At 44.5% G+C, this 19,439-nt stretch overlaps 1 protein-coding gene across 4 annotated transcripts; it reads right to left on the bottom strand.

Annotated features, from left to right (window-relative positions):
* Positions 1 to 443: 443 nt before the first annotated feature.
* On the bottom strand, positions 444 to 18,576 carry CACFD1 (calcium channel flower domain containing 1). 4 transcript variants are annotated; one of them, XR_005009979.1, is made up of 7 exons: positions 18,344 to 18,550; positions 10,863 to 10,883; positions 9,716 to 9,788; positions 7,500 to 7,625; positions 6,287 to 6,394; positions 2,984 to 4,964; positions 444 to 2,948 (listed from the first exon to the last, which is right to left on the bottom strand). XR_005009979.1 is itself a non-coding variant. In XM_036752713.1 (6 exons), exons 1-6 carry the CDS (start codon positions 18,462 to 18,464, stop codon positions 4,874 to 4,876), a joined length of 540 nt encoding a protein of 179 aa, XP_036608608.1. In that variant the 5' UTR covers positions 18,465 to 18,550; the 3' UTR covers positions 444 to 4,873. The 4 variants fall into 4 exon arrangements, 2 of the variants coding, with proteins under 2 accessions (XP_036608608.1, XP_036608609.1); XR_005009980.1 differs by lacking the exon at positions 10,863 to 10,883 and having other exon boundaries at positions 18,344 to 18,576; XM_036752713.1 differs by having other exon boundaries at positions 444 to 4,964.
* Positions 18,577 to 19,439: the final 863 nt, after the last annotated feature.

Genomic DNA, 19,439 nt, shown 5'->3' with positions numbered 1-19,439 from the left:
TTCTGTAGGTGCCCAAGGCCCAAGGATTGTTCCTAAGCACCACCTACCACCAGGAAGGAACTGATTAATGTGTTAGGATAGAAGCTAATTAGCTACATACATCTATTTATAGCTTTATGTTGACATCTGCACACAGCAAGGGAACCCTCTGTCTGAAAGTTCTACCTCCCAGATCTGCCCTATTAATCTAATAGGAAAGAATTCGGTACTCCAATAATATCTGCTTCATCCAAAAGCCACTAGAGGCGTTATAGGGATTTTTACTCAATCTTTTTAATGCCTTATCCTTGTAGTCATTTCCAATGGTGGTAACTTTGGTGATCCCTATGATATATGTAATGTAGTTATCCCTGCCCCACTCTTCAGTTTGGCAGACACCCCATCTCACCTGTTTTCAGGCTCACACATTCAGAGAAGGAAAGCTTAAAAAAAACAAAAACTCATACTGACAAATGCCACATTTTATTGCTCAAAATGCAAGTTACACTGGAAACCCAAACAAGGAAAATCTAGATTATTAATAGAGAAAATTCTGGAAGAAGAAATAAATATTCAAGTTTAAAGCAAAACCCCTTGTGGCTCAGGCTAGACAGATCTTCCTCGGACTCCCTCTGTCCTTTATTCTGGACACAATATGGTACAATGAGAAAAACACTGGCCTGTAAGCCAGGAAACCTGGGCACTAGGTTTGGTTCTTGTCATAAGCTCTATGGGACATCTCTCCTCTGGGTCTCAATCTCATCTGTAAAAAGAGTTCAACTAGATGAGCTCAAAGGTTCCTTCCAATTCCATCTTTCTGATTCAAAGCACCAATGCACCAAAATCTCTACATCTGAAAAGCAAACACTCCCCTTTCTTGGTTTAGACGGACACTCTGAGCGACACCCCCCGAGGATAGTGTCTGCCCACCTTACGAAGGCTGCTTCTCAGGGATTTGGTATTCACTAGCAAACCCAAACAAAGCACAGGAATGAGGTGTCATTAACACTCAACCTAAATGTCACCTGGATTCCCTGAGAAACTGCCTGAGCTACAGTAGTAAATATATAGGCAGGCAGACAATACAAACTGTCAAAGGGGCCAGAAAGGCAAATGTACGCCTGACAGGGGAATCATTCAGATCCACCACCAGATTCTTCCGTATACTACAACCCCTCTGTAGTGGGAGTCCTGCTGCTTAGTTTTTATTTGATTTTTTAATGTGTTTTTTAAAAAGACAGAAATCTCCACTTTACTCTGTAAGGAGGTAGAATGGTCTTTTATTCACTGCACACACAAAAAGATGGGATAATTCTGCAAGCATAGGAAAGTATTTGCTGCCTACTCCAACAATGCTCCTTAGATCCTGTTTGGGTCACTTATGGCTGAGAATCATTGTAATGATCCATGAACTAAAAAAATGATGTCTCCAGAGAGAAATGGGCTACCACCTCCTATGAGACACATATGCCTTTCTCCAGAGAGCCAAATTCCATTTTATCCTTAAATAGCTTGCTGTGATTAAGCTTGGCCTGGCTCTGCGGACAGTGACGGTTCCATACTAATATGCTTACCTATTTCCACAAAGTCAACCATACCATGACTACGACAACGGGGAGATCTAACATTTTCTAGAAAACGTTTAATGCCTCACTTATCTAGTTTTGCACTTCTAGTGACACTGCCCAGGATGCCCATAGCTCCCGACGAGAAGTGTTTAATATCCAACCATTGCTCAACCCTTTCTGGTCACATGGCTCCTGTAAGGTTAAGGCTAGTGTGATATCTAAGATAGTATTATGACTCTTTCTTGCTTGAGATGCACCAGCTCTCTAGTGTTTTCACTTGTACAATAGTTGGGCCTCTGATAGCCGACATAAAACATTACATAGGGATCATCAATCCCTTTGCACCCAGGAAGGAATAAGGTCTGGCCCACTACAAGGGCCTACACTAGTTGTTCTGAGATTTTTAACAGTGATAGGTCCTTGTATCCCCTAGGGACTAATAAATGCTGATTGCTGCCATCACTGGCCTGGATGTCAGTTAAGGACACTGACGAGTGATGGAAGGAGCCAACTCGGCCACAGGACACAAACAGGCAGAGGTCAGTTAGGTCATTGTCTTAAAAAATACAAAATAGTAACCTCAGCCACAAACCCCAAAGATTCCAGGTCAGGGTGAATTCAAGTGAGCAATGACCGTGCCAGTGGGGAAGTCTGGGGTACAAATTCTAGAGACACACACAACGGCTCAGTTTGGGAGTCCAGCTCCCAAACGGTTTGTACTCTCACAAGCTAAGTCCAAAGCCCTTGAGGGATGGAAGGTGGCAGAGAAAGTCTGTTCTCCACACCTAACTCCCAGATCTACCTGGAATCAGTAAAGTAATTAAAACTGCAGCAAGAAGAAAGGAAGATGTGAAACACCTTCCCACAAGGTAAAATCTTCTAAATATTAGCAAAGGACTCAATAAAGAATCCACCTCCCCAACCCCATCCCTACACCTCCTAAGCCAATCTGGCACACCGAAGTGCACAGGTCCATTTCATGCCTTGGCTGGGCTGTCTTCTAGCACTTCCCATTCAGCAGCAACCCTGGAAGTCCTTCAGGGCCAATGACCGAAGGAACTCCAGAGGGGGTCAGTCTTGTCCCAGCCTAGGACAGGATCAAGCAAAACTTTTACACCAGCTGAGATCAGACCATTGCATAAAGATTGAATGATTATTTGGAGTAATGTGTAGTTTGAAGTCACAGGCACTGGAGGAGATATGTATGAAAAGGAAGGGTGGCAAATGAGATTAGTGAGCAGTCCAGGAAGCAAATAGCTTGTGTCAGAAGAAATGTTTCTAACGTGTGCTTCCTCTCCATGCCCAGATCCCAATCTGGGACAGACGTTGATGCCACAATGTGGAGAGGCCTCAGGCCAAAACCACCACCTCTGCCTTTAATTTGGGGCAGTACACCAAGCACTGAGCTATCTCACCCTAGATTCACTACCGGACACCTACATCTCTACTGCAGCTCATACGAGATGATTCACTGGGCTGGAAGGCTTGGAGGAAGAAAAGGTGGAGTGGGGGGAATATATCTCAATATGGAAAAGAACAGCAAGGGCAGACATTTGAGAAAGGAGGGTGGAAGTAGGGACTTTGGGTTTCGGAATCAGTTGGTATGATTTCTGCCCACATCCCCATAGGTCTGGAAGATAGATCCATCTTGAGAGATACTGAATCCAAAACTACAGTCCAACAGCCCACGGAGAAAGGTTCTATTCTGGTCAGTTCTAAATTGACCTGAGCTATTGCCCCCACATGTCGCACCTGGGTCACTGAGGAAGACCTGTGTCAGAGCCCCTGCTCTGGGCTCACCCAGAGGGAGGCTCAGGAGTGCTTCTTCTCTGTACACCTCAGCACCAAGCACCTCCTGCTGATAGCAGAGCTTGGTCACCCTCTGGCCCTGAAAGGCCAATGGGAGATCACCAAGTGGCAGGTAGAACGGCATGCAGAGCGATCTGCACAAAATTCCATGGAAATTGCAGGGAACATCACTGGGGCTGCTCTTCCCCCATCATTCCTGCAACGGTTTCAGGTTATTCTCCCTCTTGTGGGAACCAGTCGAGAACCTTCCTGGGCCTGAAGCATGGTGAGGTCTGTGGGGAACACAATGGCCTAACCAGTCACCCTGGCCCTGAGCTCCAGCTGACCCCAGCACTACCAGGGTAGGGTCAAAGGAGCTACTGGGAGGAGAAACATCTCACATGTTAATAAGCTCATCTATCTTTTCACTCCAAAGCCTTTTGCATCCCAAGTGAGATATAAAGAAGAGGTGATCAGAGAACCTGCAGTGTCCTTTACAAATAGCTTATAAGGATCCAGAGCTTTCAAAGTTCTACAACTTGACACAGCAGGTGGGGGAAATGGAGGGACAAGAGGCAAAGAGGAAGAAATAGGAGGCTAAGCTAGGCCCCAGATCAAGAGGATGCCTCATGTCCACAGAGAGCTCGGGCCCTGACCTCCCAGGCCTGACTCCTAGTGAAGGCAGGTCGAATATCAGACTCTGGCCTCTTGAAATGCAGCCCCTGCCATCACTGAACCATACTTCGTCCCTGATTCAGAAATTGTCTTGAATGTCAGTTTGATGGCAACAGATGTAATGGGGACGTTTTGCCCCGTGACCTATACAGCAAGGCCAGAATCTACGGCATCTTCTACCTCTGAAGAACAAGGATGAAAGACTGTTTCAGACCTGTGGTGGAAATGAGGAAGCCATGTTTACTCCCACATCCCTACTGGATCATTAGATAATTTCCAAAATACATTAAATATAAAAGTCAATCTGGCAGCCAGTCACAAACCAGTCTGGAAGGGCAGCACGTGTGAAAGAGGTCGCCTGCTCTGCTCCATTTCCAACCGAAGAACTCATGGTCCCAGGAAGCTGGGCAGCCAAACTTCCTCCACAGGACTCATCTTCCAAACCTGTCTTGTGGTTCGTGATTTCTGCTCCAATCTTCTGTAGTGCCTGCCACAGGCCTTGTTAACTTCAACCCTGGCTGGCCTAGAGTCATCAGGCAGATCCAGGTCAAAAGATGCAAATCAGGTGGAGGATGCAAGTGTGTCTTCAAGGGATAAGGTGAGAAAGATGGAGAGGCAGGAACATCTGATTTAGTGTTTCTCAAGCACTTACAATATGCCAGGCGTTGGGCAAGAGTTCCTACTTAAATGATTTTCTCAAAGCTGCCGTGTGCTGATGCATAGTCCTTGTCCTCTCCACTCCACTTTGACCAAGTGTCTGTCCTCCCACAGAAATGGAAGGTGTGAGGGCCAGGAAACTGGAACTAGCGAAGAAAGGCTCATCTTGAGGCTACAAAGGAAGGCCCCAATCCTGGGCCAGATGCTCACAGCTCCCCTTCAAGGGTCCCCGTCAGTTTCTCCTCATCTGCCTGCTGCTTCTGCTGCTGGATCCTTGCGTAGGAAATTGCATCACCCCTACAGGGAAAAAAGGAGTCATGATACCATCAGACATAGCAATAACTAAGAAGCAAGAAGTAAACCATAGCTTTCCTCCTGTAGGTTGAGGCTGAAGTTAAGGTGGATTAAACTCTAACAAAACTCTGTAACGTGAGTTATAGGTTCCAAGGAACTTGGTCCCTTATATCAATTTTGTTGGGGGAGATATAGGGAGATGCTAAGTTTTGTGACCATGGGGTGTTTTACTTGATGAGGTTTAGAGTAGAAACAGGTTGACCGACCATGTCCCCAGCTTGTCATAGGCACAGTCCTACTGTGAGATGGGCTATTCTGATGTCAATTGTTCCACCTCGCTGCTGACTCGGCTTACCATCCTCTGGCATCAATTCTTACCAAAGACTAACCACACCCCACTCTGATTTCCCAATTATAAAGAATCATAGAACAGGAAGGAACTTTAGAGATGGTCTAGTCCAGGGTAGGGAACCCGAGGCCTTGAGGCCAAATGTGGCCTTCCAGGTCTTTGGGTGGGGCTTTTGACTGAGTACCAAGTTTTACAGAACACATCCTTTTATTAAGGAGATTTGTTCTGTGAAGTTTGGATTCACTCCAAGGGCACACTTGAGGACCCAGAGGGCTACATGTGGCCTCAAGGCCGCAGGTTCCCCAACCCTGGCTAGTCTAACTCCCTCATTTTAAAGACAGGGAAACTGAAACCCAGAAAAGGGAAGAGATGTGCTAAAGTCCCACAGCTGGCTAGTGGCAGACTGAGGTCTCCTGACGCCAGGTTTGGTACTCTATCTACTACCCTGGAGCTTCCTGTTTTCCTCTGGACTCCAGCTAAACTCTAGGACTTGGTAAGAAATAACCTGCTAGGGAGTCAGAAAACCAGAGAGATCATCAACCTGAGTATCACTGATGCCTCATCTCCTGCTCACATCTACTCTTTGGGTTCTACAATGTTGTCATATTCCCCAACTCCTTGATTCTTTGCTTTTGACCCCCAAATATTTGGTGACTGGCTCTGCTCAGCCCTTTGGTTTTCCCGAAAGAGTATTCTGTAGACTATTAGAGAAACCCCATGGAACTCCCCAGCCAAAGGAGGACACGGAGGGAGTCTTGGGCATGTTTATCCTGCCTTTTTCAGGAAGGTGCTCCCTGGGGACCTTAAAGCCATTAGAAAAGCTGAATTGATGACCTTGCTCAGCCACTACATTACTACATGGTCTCCACTGCAAAATGGGAAGAACCTCCAGCTCATCCTTAGTTACAGGTATCAGGACAGTCAACAACAATAAATGGCTTGGTAACATCAAAATTAGCTGAAGAAACATACATACTTTTTGCCAAGTGCAGAAAGTCCATAGAGCACGCCTGTGGAGAAGGCAATAGCATTTCCCAGGAGGGTGGTCAGAGTCAGGCTGATGAAAATGGGGAAAACTGCCATCCTATGGAGAAACAGACAAGAAAACCAGAGATTACAGGTGCTCCTTAGAGGCAGACTCCTCGACATTACTTCTGTGTGCAGCTGCCTCCCTTCACTTCCAAACCAATTCCACCTCACTCTGATTTCCACTTAGAGATCATCTAGTCCACAGATTCCCAAACTTATTTGGCCTACCACCCTCTTAAAAAAAAAATTACTCCATGCCCCTCTGGAAATCTACTTTCTTTAACCCTTTAACAGTTGTTTTTTTAAATTTGTGTCACCTGAGGCTACTCCCCCCCCCATCCCCGCATTGTTCCAGAGTCCCAGGCGGCGGTATCACCCACTTTGGGGACCTATGATTCTTTTACAGATGAGGAAAGCAAGGCTCAGGGAGAGAATATGACGTATCTAAAGTCACACAGCAAATTAGTGGCAAAGCTAGGCCTAGAACCTGGGTCTCAATTCCCAGGTCAGCCCTCTTTTTACAATGAGGGATCTATTCCTGCCTGCATCCTATATATGAGCTATAGGGAGAATTCCAGGGTTTTATACTTTTCTGTATCACCCGCAGCCTTTGCACAGAGCCAAGCACCCCAAATTCCCACGTTTAATATGCAGTGAAGCTATCGTCTCAGTTCTGAGGCACTCACTGGACTCTGTGTTTGGCCACAGCGTGTCTCCATCGTTCTGTTTCATGGCTATGTCTTACATTTCTACCATGACTGTGAGCTTGAGTGTAGGGACAATGTTTCACGTCTCTCTGACTCTCCATCTTCCAGCGTACTTAACGGGGGCTGATCTAGAGCTGACTTAAGTGCTCAGTAAATACTTAGTGAAGTAACCTCAGCAGAGTATGTGCAAGCAAGTGCTATGCTAAGCGCTTCACAGAATTATGGTAAATACTGTTATGAAGCCACCCCTCAATTTTCTCCTCTTAACTTTCTCAATCTCAGTTCCTATTCTCCTAGCAGGTAATGTTTAGGTGGGAAAACAACAGATATGAAAAGGGAAAACCATTTGGGATTGCTTTCATCTAGCGGTACTAGCCATTGCATTCCAGGCCAGGCAGCCAACAAATTGTTAATGCTATGAGGTTTCTCTGGCTGCTAGTCAGGCCTCCTTACCCACAGTAGAAGATAGCCTTTTGCCAAGGCCTCAGTCGGTCAGCCTTGTCAGCAATTGTGTTTGCAAACTCAATGAACTGGCAACAGAAAGGTGCCTCACACAAAAATAAGATGAAGGCATTTAACCTGCAAGAGGCAGAAGAGAAATGGTGAAATAGTCTAGTGGCAGGCCAATTATACAGGGCAAACCAAACCCCACCCAATGACTGCCCCAAGCATGCTAATCTGTCATTCATACTGTTAATGGAAAAGACTCTGGGAAGGATGCAGAATGCTCTCCCAAGTTTCTCAGCCACTGATCTCAATCCTACCCATCCTGTAAGGGATGGTTCAAGCTGTACTTCCTTCAGGAAGCTGTCCTTGGCCCTGAAGCCACAAACCTCACCCTTCTTGGAATGCTACTGCACACAGCACTGCCCCAATTTAGCACTTATTCCCTTACTGTTTTCTAGATGTTCTTGTTATTTTCCTGACTGCCGTGTAAATTCCTTGAGATTCTGGGTCTCACACTTCTATGTTCTTATTGCCTATCACAGGAGCAAGCATTTTACATAAATTATCTGATTTTTAACAATGTGCCCACTGGACAAATGGTAGCTGGGGGAAAAAAATCTCTGCTTAGGAGAAAAACAATCTAAAAACAAGTTGGACTCAAGCCCCTGGGAGCTGGAGGGACCCCAAATGACCATATCATCCAGCCCATTCTTAGCTGGGCAGGGCGTTCCACTATTAACTCACCTGGACAAGGCATTGCCTTTCTGGGCTTCAGCTGTCCTCCTCTTTAAAACAAGGGTTTGAATTACAGTTTTCAAACTCTCCTACTGCTCTGATAATTCTGCCATTCTATGAATATATAAGCCAGTAGTAACAAATAGGTAGCTGTCTTTCAAATTCTCTGATCATAAACTACTACTCCCCAACCCTCTTTAGTTTTTAACCCTTTGGTTTTGTAACCTATGAAAGACAAGTTGTTTATGTCTAACCAAATTCCCTTTACATACAATTTTTAAAACTACCTGATACATCTAGTTAGTAACTCCCCATTTTCTCTTGTTTGGTCCTCAGTGGAACTGCTCGACATATTCCTTGCAACTAATTTTTCAGACATATGAAGAATACTGACCTTTTCTTCTCTGCCAACTCTTGAAAAATGGCTTATTTTCTATCTCTTTGGGAGGCTCCTCTCTGGACCTTCTCCAAGGTTTGCATCTAGCTTTACCTAATACTTCTGCCTCCCCATCAGCCAGATGCTATCACTGACCTGCTTCTCCCACCCATGACCTCAGACCATCTATGAAAAGGAACTAGTTTCCACTCCAGCAGGAAGTATGTACGAGTGGAAGACAGAAGCGTGGGAGGTGAGAAAAAGCCCAATTCCTCAATATTCCCCTCAAAAATAGGCACAAAAGCACCAAAAAAAAGTAACTACCAGAAACTCTCAAAAAATTGTTTTTAAGGAAAAAAAACACAAAAACAAATAAAAAAGAGTTACAATATGATACAAAACCATAAATTAATGGAAACAGAGGCAGAAATCAGAAGGAAATAACTAAAAAATCATCTGATTGAGGTAGACCTTGCCTCACTATCAGGCTGACCTCGGGGTATTTTCATAGTTGGTACCTTGCACAGAATCCCCAGTCTTCCTACTCCAAGTTTATTAATGCCACTGGTACCTGCATATTCCTTTACTACAGCCTGGTTCTCATAGTCCTGGCATCCACCCGATATCCCCAGTTCTGCTGCTGCCCAGGATCCCAACAAGATACTCAGTTTTTCCAAATTCTTTTTACAATGTGGAAACCCATGCATAATGCTCTGATAAGAGTCTGAGCATGAGACCCCCTGAGTCTAGGTAGAAAAGGAGGGAGGGAAGAAAGGAAGGAAGGATTTATTAAGCACCCAGTAGATGCTAGACACTATGCTAAGCACTTTATCTCATTTGATCCTCAGGAGAACTTTGGGAGGTAAGTACTACTATTCTCCCCATTTTACAGCTGAAGAAACTGAGGCAAGGAGAGGTTAAGTGACTTGCCTAGGGTCAAATGGCTAGTACCTAAAGTCATATCTGAATCCAGATCTTCCTGACTCCAGGCCCAGTGCTTCTATCAATCAGCTGCTTCAAAAAGACAGGTAGAACATATGAAGGTAAAAAAAGAGCCCTGACCTGGAAACCACATCTACCCAACAGAGACACGATTGCTGACGTTACTTACATCATCCACACGCCGGCTGCAATGTTGAGTGGGTGAATGGTGATACAGTTGAAGAGGCCAGAAATCGCACAAGCTTGAAAACAAGAGACATTGAGGAGAATTAGCAGCAAAAAAGGAACAGTGCCGAGCAGGAATCCTGGCTGGAAATCTCCATCATTAAATAGCAATAATCCTTTAGGTTTGCCTAACAACTTAAATTTTACAAAGTATTTTTATACACATGTACTCGTTTGAGAAACAAGCTCAGAGGCAAAGTCACAGAGGGAAATCAGAGGTCAAGGTCAAGTTCAGTTCTCTTTACCCAATTCCATGCTGATACTACTACAGTCCAAGAAATCTGACCCTAGGGCAGGCAGGAATATGGTCTCCTCTAGTATTCTCCCTGGAGTCTAGACCAGGGCTCTGAAAACAGTGGGCTCTCAATAAAGGGTTACACAAGACAATGAGGATGGGAAGAGAGGAAATCAATCAACAGGCATTTATTAAGTCTATTATGTGCTGGCCCTTGGCTACTATGTCCTAGGGATTTTCATCCTCATTCTACTGAGGGACACAAGTAGAAATCTGTCTACAGGAAAATATAAGGGACAAAAATGAAACCATCCCCTGCCCCTAAGTAGCCTTCATGCTATACGGAAAGATAATATATATCCAGGTAAGTACATACAAAGTAAGGGGGGGGGGACACACGGAGATGGGGAAGAAGGAGGGAAGATTAGCAGCATGGGAATCAAGAAAGGCTTCACACAGAAGATGATGCTTGGGCTTAGCCTGGAAAGAAACCAGAGATCTAGGAGCTGGAGGAGAGGAGAGTGGACATTCCAGATCTAGAGGTACAAAGACGTGGAGCCAGGTGATAGAGTGCTCTGTATGAGGAACAGCAAAAAGAGCCATCTGACTGGACCACAGAGTGTGTGAAGGTAAGTAATGCATCAAAAAGCTGGAAAAGCAGGTTGCAGCCAGGATGGGTATCGATTTAAACCTCAAACAGAGGAGCCAGCACTTTATTCCGGAGGCAGAGGAGAGTCACGGGAATTTATTGAGCAAGGAAGTGATGTGACCAGAACCTGTGCTTTGGGAAGGATGTGGTTAAGGAGGATTAGCGATAAGTGGAGTCAAACTTGCTTGAGCATGGGGGCATTCATACCTGTTCCAGGCACAGAGAAGCCTACAAAGAGAAGAAAGTAGATCCTAAGCACAAATACGACAACGAAGCAAGGAAAGAAGCCTGAGGCCTCACAGCAGGAAGGGGTAGTTATCAAACAGTTCATTAAACTTGCACCAGCTTCTCTGCACCTGATCTGGCTAACATGGACTGGATTTCTCCAGTGAAATTCTATCTGGGTTACAGGAGACAGGGGAAGGAAATGAACAAGCCAAACCCAAAGCCAGTCATCTACTCTCCCTCAAGAAAATGCTACCCAAGTTCTGGATAAATTCAATTCGAAGAGCATTTATTATATACACACTTCTTATGCACAAGGCATTGTGCTAGATGTAGAGTCACAAAGATTAAAAAATAATAACAGAATTCCTGCCCTCAAGAAGCTGATACCCTATGCAGAACATGAAACATGAGGTAATTTGAGGAAGGAGAACAAACTAACAACTTAGGCGGGGAGTCGGTCATAGAATTATAAAACTTTAGAGCTAGAAAGGACCTCCAAGACCATTTAGTCCAGACTCCTCATCTTATAGATGGGCAGGCTAACGTGCAGCTTTAGGCAGTGACTTAATTCCAGGTAACACAGAACGATGCAGTGGCCCAAATGATGACAAAAATAAACTTCTGTGTTGCCCCCCCCCCAGGGTAGAGAGTACAAACAGAATGGAAAGTTTAGGATTTAGTTTAGGGTTCCATTGGGAACCTGGAGGAAGAAAAGTATTTCTTTTCTCTAATGTTTTCTTTCCTTATGAAACATTAAAAAGGTTTTTTGTTTGTTGTTTGGTATTCTTTAACTGGGTTCTATGGTAAAGAAAACAGAGGGCTTCACAGGATTCCTCTAACAGGATCCCGACATACCAATAGCAATATTGTTTTAAGAACAACTTTGAGCGACTAAGTCATTCTGACTATTATAAATCCTCGAATTAACTACAAAGGTCTTATGAAGGAAGATGCTATCTGAATGCAGAGAAATATACATATTTGTGTCTAATGGTAACCATCTCTCAGGTGGGGAGGGGCCGGAAGTTGGGGGAAGAAAGTCATAAAATAACTTTGTTGTATATTCTTAAAATGAATAGCAAGTAGATCTGCAGTTTCAGGTACGATCCTCTTTTTCCCTACTCCACTTAGTTATGGAAACGCTTATTTTACTTAAGTTCAGAATTTTTTAAAAAATTTTTTTAAAAAGGACCCCAACATACTTATATCATTGCCTTCAATTTCTAGATTACTTTGAAGGGTCAGAGCTCTTTGATTAAAGGGGGAAGAAAGGAAGCCTAATACTTTTACAGACCTCATGTGTCTAGTTTCATTCCTCTTCCTTGTTTCCTCATCTATCTCTCCTATTGTCCTACTGATCCCTATTAAAATGTGAGCTCCTTTAGGGCAGGGATCCTATTTTTTGCCTTTTTTGTATCCCCAGTGTTTAGCAGAGAGCCTGGCACAAAGCAGGCATTTAATAAATGTTTGTTGACTGACTCAAGACCTAAAAACCTCTTTACCAAGAAGTCTTTGCTTAATCTTCCAGGTCAAAAGTCAATCCCTTCCTCTTCCAAAATCTCCTAGCACTCTTTTAAATGCTTCTGGCATTCCAACTGGCATTATACTTTTAGGTGTATATTTGGTCTCCCCTATTAAACTGTGGTTTTATGAGGGCAGCCACTGGATCTTAGTGACCTTTGTAGCCTGAGGGTTTGTTGACCTCGAACCTGGGCAGAGATCAAGAACAGCATTGGTTCTGCAGTCAGAGAAACTGGCTTTAAATTCTGCCTTTGAAACTTAACTATCCCAGTGACTCTGGACAGCTTGATTAACCAACCTGGGCTCATTCTCCTCAAAAGTAAAATGAGAAGATTGAACAAGATCACCGTGAAGGCCCCTCAAGATTTATGATCCTGAGAGAAATGATTATTTCTCTGTCATATTAATAATCAATAATCGAATTTGGACCAGGAATTTTCAGAAGCCTGTAGCTCGGGGCAGCTAGGTGGGGAGCAGCTAAGTGGCGGAGTAAGTAAAGCACCGGCCCTGGAGTCAGGAGGACTGAGTTCAAATCTGGCCTCAGACACTTGACACACTAGCTGTGTGACCCTGGGCAAGTCACTTAACCCCAATTGCCCTGCCTTCCCCACTCCAAAAAAAAAAAAAAAAACAAAAAAAACCCAGAAGCCTATAGATCCTTCAGTCTCAAAAGGACATTTTAATTAATGAGATTGAATTAACTTTCCTACCAATCATGTTCAGAATCCATCCAAGTGGGAAAGCCCTAGATATTCAGGTCTGGGTGGCATAAATTCTCTGATTAAACTGCCCAAGGCTGGGGGTGATTTGGCAGTACTGACAAGATCAAATTCACAGTCCCCAGGCCCCTCATTAAAACAGATCCACCTCTCATTATAATACTTATTCTCTTTCATTACTTATTAACCAATCAGAGTTGATTGCCATCCTCAGGAACCCAAACTCTTTCAAGGGCAGTAAGTGTTGACTGGGTTCCCGGAGGGGGTCTTTGGCATTGACCATTTTATTGTGTGCTAGCATTAATGATAAAATGATTAATTACCCAGAAACTATGTCTCCCAAACTTTTAAATGTCACAATCCTATGACCACCGTTTAATAAGCATTTAAAGAATGATATCAAATTCCAGGTCCCTTCGTTTTTTCAAGACCAGGCATAAGCAGGAACACTGAAATTACAGCGGTACTACATTTAGGGGTCACTGAAGGAAAGAGCGATTCCCCACAAGTGAAATTGCAAATACCTAATGATTATTCCATAGTGATGATAATAACATAGTAACAGTAATAACTGACATTTATGTAGCACTTACTGTGCGCCACTGTGCTAAGCACTTTACAATTATTTCATTTGGTTTTCACAGCAACCCTGCAAGGTAGGTGCTATTATACCCCTGTTTTACAGATGAGGAAACTGAGCTGAAGAGAGGTTAAATGACTCCCAGCATCACACAACTAGTAAGTGAAATCAAGTTTGAGCTCCAGTCTTCCTGACTCCAGTCCCCGTGTACTTTGCCATCTAGCTATAAATCTTTTTAATGGCCAGGCTGTGGTTCAGCACACCGTCCTAATTCAGGCCTTCTTTATGCCTGTCCAACCCCATAGCAACAACCTCCTAACTGCTCTCCCTGTTACCAATATATTCAGTCTCTAATCCGTGCTCCACCGGCAGCCAAAAGCACATTCGCCTTCTCACCACTCACTAGCTCAAGAATCTTCAGTGCTTCCCTTACGCTTCTAAGATAAAACACAAACTTCTAAACTTAGCATTTAAAGACCTTCAGTTTGGCTACAGTCTATCTTTCCCGGCTAATTTCATATGGCTCCCCTTTTCATGTACTCTACATTTCATCCAAACTGACCTACATTCTGTTCGTTTAACTCAGCATTCTATCCCCTCTATCAAGTTGTCCTGCATGCCTGAAATGTACCAGCCTCCCCCCTTTTTTAAGCTTTAATCATTTGTTTTGTTATTCTGAATTTTCGAAACACTCACATACAGGACCATTTCTATTGCAGTCAGTCAACAAGCATTTATTAAGTGTTCATTATATGTCAAACACTGTGTAATGTGCTGAGATTCAAAGAAGGTAAAAACAAAAACTCTGAACTCCTCAAGGAGCTCAAATTCTAATGGTGGAGACAATGTGCAAAATATTGTATATATAAGATATATACACTGTAAATGGAAAGTAATCTCAGGGGGAAGACACTAGTAGTGGAAAGGCCAAGCAAGCCTACTGCAGAAGATGGGGCAATCCTGAAGGAACTCTGGGAAGTGAAGAAACAAAGACTATATATGAAAGTGTAAATCTCTATTACAAATCACTTTTTAAAAATATATAATAAATATAATAGAGTTTCAAAGCTGTCCTGCTTGTCTATGACTACCCTGAACTTCTGTTCTTTTTTTTTGGGGGGGGGGGGAGCTGCAGGTTATCATTATTACTAGTCCCTTCTTACCAAAATTTTTTAAAAACCCTCTCTTGTAACAAATAAGCATTGTCAAACAATTCAACACACTGGTAATCATCAAAAACATCTTGTTTCCTTCAGTCCAGTCCATCATTTATGAGGAATTGGGCAGCATGCTTCAGCCTTGATTCTCTGGAGTCATGGCCAGTCAATGCATTGATCAGAGCTTAATGCATTCCCTCTAATGCATCCTCTCTTAGGATCTTTAGCTTCCTTCAAGACTCAACTTAGGTTCAGGCAGTCTTATGGAAAGAAATTCAAACTACCTAAGGCCAAATCACCAACAATTAGAGAAATGCAAATTAAATCAAGTCACAGGTTCCACCTCACACCCATCAGATTGGCAAAGTTGACAAAAAAGGAAGAGGACAAATGCTGGAGCAGCTGCAGGAAAACAGGAACATTGATTCAAGGATGGTGAAACTGTAAATTGGTCTAACCATTCTGGAAAGCAATTGGAACTATGCCCTCCAAATTACTTAACTGGGCATGTCTTTTGACCCATTAATGGCCCAGAGAAATCAAAGAAAGAGAAGAAGGTCCTCTATGTGCAAAAATATTTATAGCTGTTCTTTTTGTAATGGCAAAGAACTGGAAGCTAATGGGATGCCCATCTGGTGGGGAACAGTTAAACAAATTATGGTTTATGAATATAATGGAATACTACTGTGCTATAAGAAAAATAAGGGATGGTTTCATAGAAATCTGAGACTTGTAAAAGGAAGTGAATAGAACCAGAACAATTTATACTATGACATCATCATTACAAAAATAAACAATTCTAAATTCTGAACAACACAATATTCAATCATGATTCGAAAGAACCAATGGTGAAAAATGCTACCCGCCTCCTGACGGAGTTGATAGACTAAAAAATGCAGAATGAGATCCACATTTTTAAACACTGTCAATATGGGAATTTGTATTACTTGACTCTGCTTGTTATAAGGTCTTTGTTTTCTTTTTGGGGGGGGTGGTTTGAGGGGAGAATAAATGCTTGATAATTGGAGGGAAAAATAAGAAAAAGACAATTCAGATGCCACTTCCTAACAAGTCTTTCTTAATCCCCTTATCAGTCAGTGTTCCCTCCTCAAATTATCTTGTTATTTATCTGTGTAAATGTCCTAACCCTTCAGTAAAAGAGGTAAGCTCCTTGAGAGCTACAACTGTTTTTTCATTTTGGATGCCTAGCACAAAGTACAAAATAAATGTTTGTTAAACTGAACTGAATGTATGACATATTCTTCTTGCATTCTTAAAATGCATATACAATTAAAATTTTACTTAATGAAACAGTTATCATTAAGAACATCCATTACTGAAGTACAATGCCATCAGGGACTGCTGGGGTATATAGGACTCTTTGCCTCTACCCTAATCCAATTCAGGTGGCTGGGCTTTCTTGTCTGCTATATGACAACTATTTCAGATGCCCAGAGATCTCAGTCGCTTTCCCAAATCCCCCCACCCCACCCCATCCCATCCTCCCTCTCTGCCTCTTTAGCCATTCATAATGCTTAGTACTAGTGGGGAAGAGAAAGGCATGGCTAAGCAGTTTATATACACACATGTAAATATATACATATATACATGTACGTGTATAAAATATATAAAATGTATATATACATACACATGCATATGCGTAGGGGGAGAACCTTTGGAATGCATTGGTTGCTCTTTCAAAAATTCATTTTCCTTCCTTTCTATACTTTCTCTCATATACCCCACTATTCACTGGTCTCCTTGGGGAAGTTAGAATATTACTTGCTCCTCATTTCTACTTCCAGACTTTCCCTCTAAACACCATCACTCAGCAACTTCTCTTCTTTTGAGGTTAGTATTTAAATTACACTATCAACAAATCCAGGTCCTGGTGGCCTTTCTCTACCGACCTCCAGGCCAATTCTCCTTTCTTCAAAGAGTTCAGTGCTTGGTTCATACATGGTCTTTCTGACCCAAATCCTGTCCTCAAAAGAGGAGACTTCAGTATACAGACTGATTCTTCAAATACCCAACTCCCCAGTTCCTCAATCTACTTCCGACGACCTGCACTGGTTAAAAGGGAGTCTCCTCATGTGGAGAGCTCCTTATTACCAATGAAATCGCAGGTCCACTCCCTACCCCTAACCTTAACCAAGCACAGGACAACCAAAGGTAAAGAAGGAAAAACTATTAGTGGGTTGGGTAGCAGGAAGAAGTCAACCTGAGAGCAATCATTTGTCAGAGGTGAGAGTTGACAAAATTCTTTCCTTAGTGCCAGTTTAAGCTGCCAAGGAGAAGCCCACTAGTCTCCTCCGCCCTACCTGACAAGTTTCACCTCCCTCCCACCTGACCAAGAATGTTTATTATTCCTATAAACATTTGTTGTAACTGCATTCTGTGGTGTCAGATCACCGGCCATTTCCTTCCCATCCATATCTTAGGGCTCAGAACCCTCTCCATTAGTAGCTTAGCAACTCTATCACTGCAAAGTCGGGCAAGTGTTAGGAGCTCCACTGCCCTCACCCAAGGCTAATCCTTACTTCCATCCGGATCCTATCCACTAGCATTGTCCTGCTGTGCCTCCAGTCCCACATGCAGTGCGATCCTGTCACTTCACCCCTGCCTCAGTTGTAAAACTCGGATAATAACAGCATCTACCTACCTCCCAGGGGTGTGGTAAGGATTAAATGGGGTAATAATTGTAAAGCTCTTAGTTCGGGGCCTGGCACATAGGGAACTATACAAATGTTAGCTATTATTGCTTCTAAGGCCCCTCCCAAGTCCAAATCTATGCTCTCCAGTGTCTGTGCTGGCTGACATCCCCGAGGGCACGGTCAGTTCTGTTTTTCACGGGCACCAGGCACAGAACGGGTATCTGATAACTAGAATATCCCTCTAGGAAATCTTTCTTGGTCCCCTTCTGGTAGTGACATTCTGCTCTGTCAGGACAGATCTGCACAGGCTTCTTATTTCTTCACGGGGAGGTCGGGGCGGGGGTGGGGTGGGGGGACGGGGACGGAGAAGCCAGGGGAAAGGGAGCTTGATGATGATGATGATGAAGGACGAAGCCAAGCTCTCTACTCGACAAAAGAACATTTCCAACCAACCGCTGCCGTGAATAAGGATAGCGCTGTCGGGAGATCGGCAGGAGGGTGATGCCGGGAAGGAAAAGATGGATGGGAGGCTTCATTCCCAACCCGCCCCCTAAACAGTATGTGCAGAACCAGAACCAGGATCCCCGCCAGTCGGGGGAGTGGTGAGGCAAAAGCCCGGGGGCTGGAGGTTCGGTCCAGCATTTCATCCGGGAGACAGACTGGGAAGAGCAGAGCGAGAGGCGACCTACAGAAGGTGTGTAAAAAAGATTTGGGGAGGGGGTGGCGTAGGAGGAGGATGGCTTCCGCAGGAGGCGCGCAGGCGCGGGAGCCCAGCCAAGGGGCTGGGGAGAGGGGAGCGAGCCAACGGGCGGGGGTGGGGAATACTCACAGATGCCCCCCATGACCCCGGCCAACCGGCACAGCCAACGGTACCACCACATCATGCCGTCGTCCTGCGGGGGCGGAGAGGCGGGGTCGGACGACGAGGTCTCCCCACCCAGGGAGCTCATGGTGCCGTCCGGGCGGGAGGAGCGCTCCCCCGCTGCCCCTAATCCCCTTCCTTGCCTGATCCCGTCACAATAAGGCGCCCCCTCCAACAACCACCAGCAGCTCCACGTCGCCCAAGGCGCGCTGAATTGTGGGGGATGTGGCTCAGGGGTTGTGGGACCGCCCGCATCATTAGCATATTGGGGTGGTGTCTTGGGGAGGGGGGGTGGGGCGGTGCTGCTACACAGGTGCGAGCAGCTGCGGGATACGCCCACCTAATTAACGTGGGGAGGAGCTTGTAGGGGGCGGGGTCGGTACTGCCGAGGTGCGTGAAGGGAGAGGCTGGTGCTTTGCTTTGAACTCGCAGTTTAGACGCAGACTTTTGGAGCTGCAAAGGGGACTTAGGCGTTACCGAAATTTAAGAGATGGAAAAAACCAATACTAAAATGTCCTCCTAAGATGACTGCAGGTTAGTGATGGAAGGAGCAGGGCCATGTGGTTGGAACCCTGGCTCTGACTTTAAACATAATCCGTCTCTTACCTTTTCCGCAAAATGCGGTGCCCCAGGATAACCTGAAATCTTATCACCGGGAAGAATGGATTCAGGTTTTAAAACTGTAATACTGGAAAAATCAGGAGACCCCTGAGAAACCCCTAGCTACTGACAAGCACCCCCAGAAAGAATGGACTCAGATCTCTTCGGCATTTAGCCGATATCCCTGGGGCCCTGTGACTCCTCCAGGGAATGTCAATAGATAGGACCATCCCACTGAAGGATAACCTGGCAGACCCTTTCTGTCTAGTAGATATCCCTGGGGCTCCGTGACTCCACCAAGGAAAGTCAATAAGATTATCCCACTTAACAGAATCTTTTAATCAGTCAGGATCTTTTGTTCCTGTTACCCCTACCCTGTGACCTGGCCTGTAGGTTCCAGGAGATAATTAACCACTGTACCCCATATGTCCTATATAAGCCACACCTTCACCCTGACACGGAG

The sequence above is a fragment of the Trichosurus vulpecula genome, chromosome 3 (genome assembly GCF_011100635.1).
Source record: "Trichosurus vulpecula isolate mTriVul1 chromosome 3, mTriVul1.pri, whole genome shotgun sequence".
NCBI lineage: Eukaryota > Metazoa > Chordata > Mammalia > Diprotodontia > Phalangeridae > Trichosurus > Trichosurus vulpecula.
Note: the sequence above shows the minus strand (reverse complement) of the source record. Positions and strands in the feature narration are given on the sequence as shown.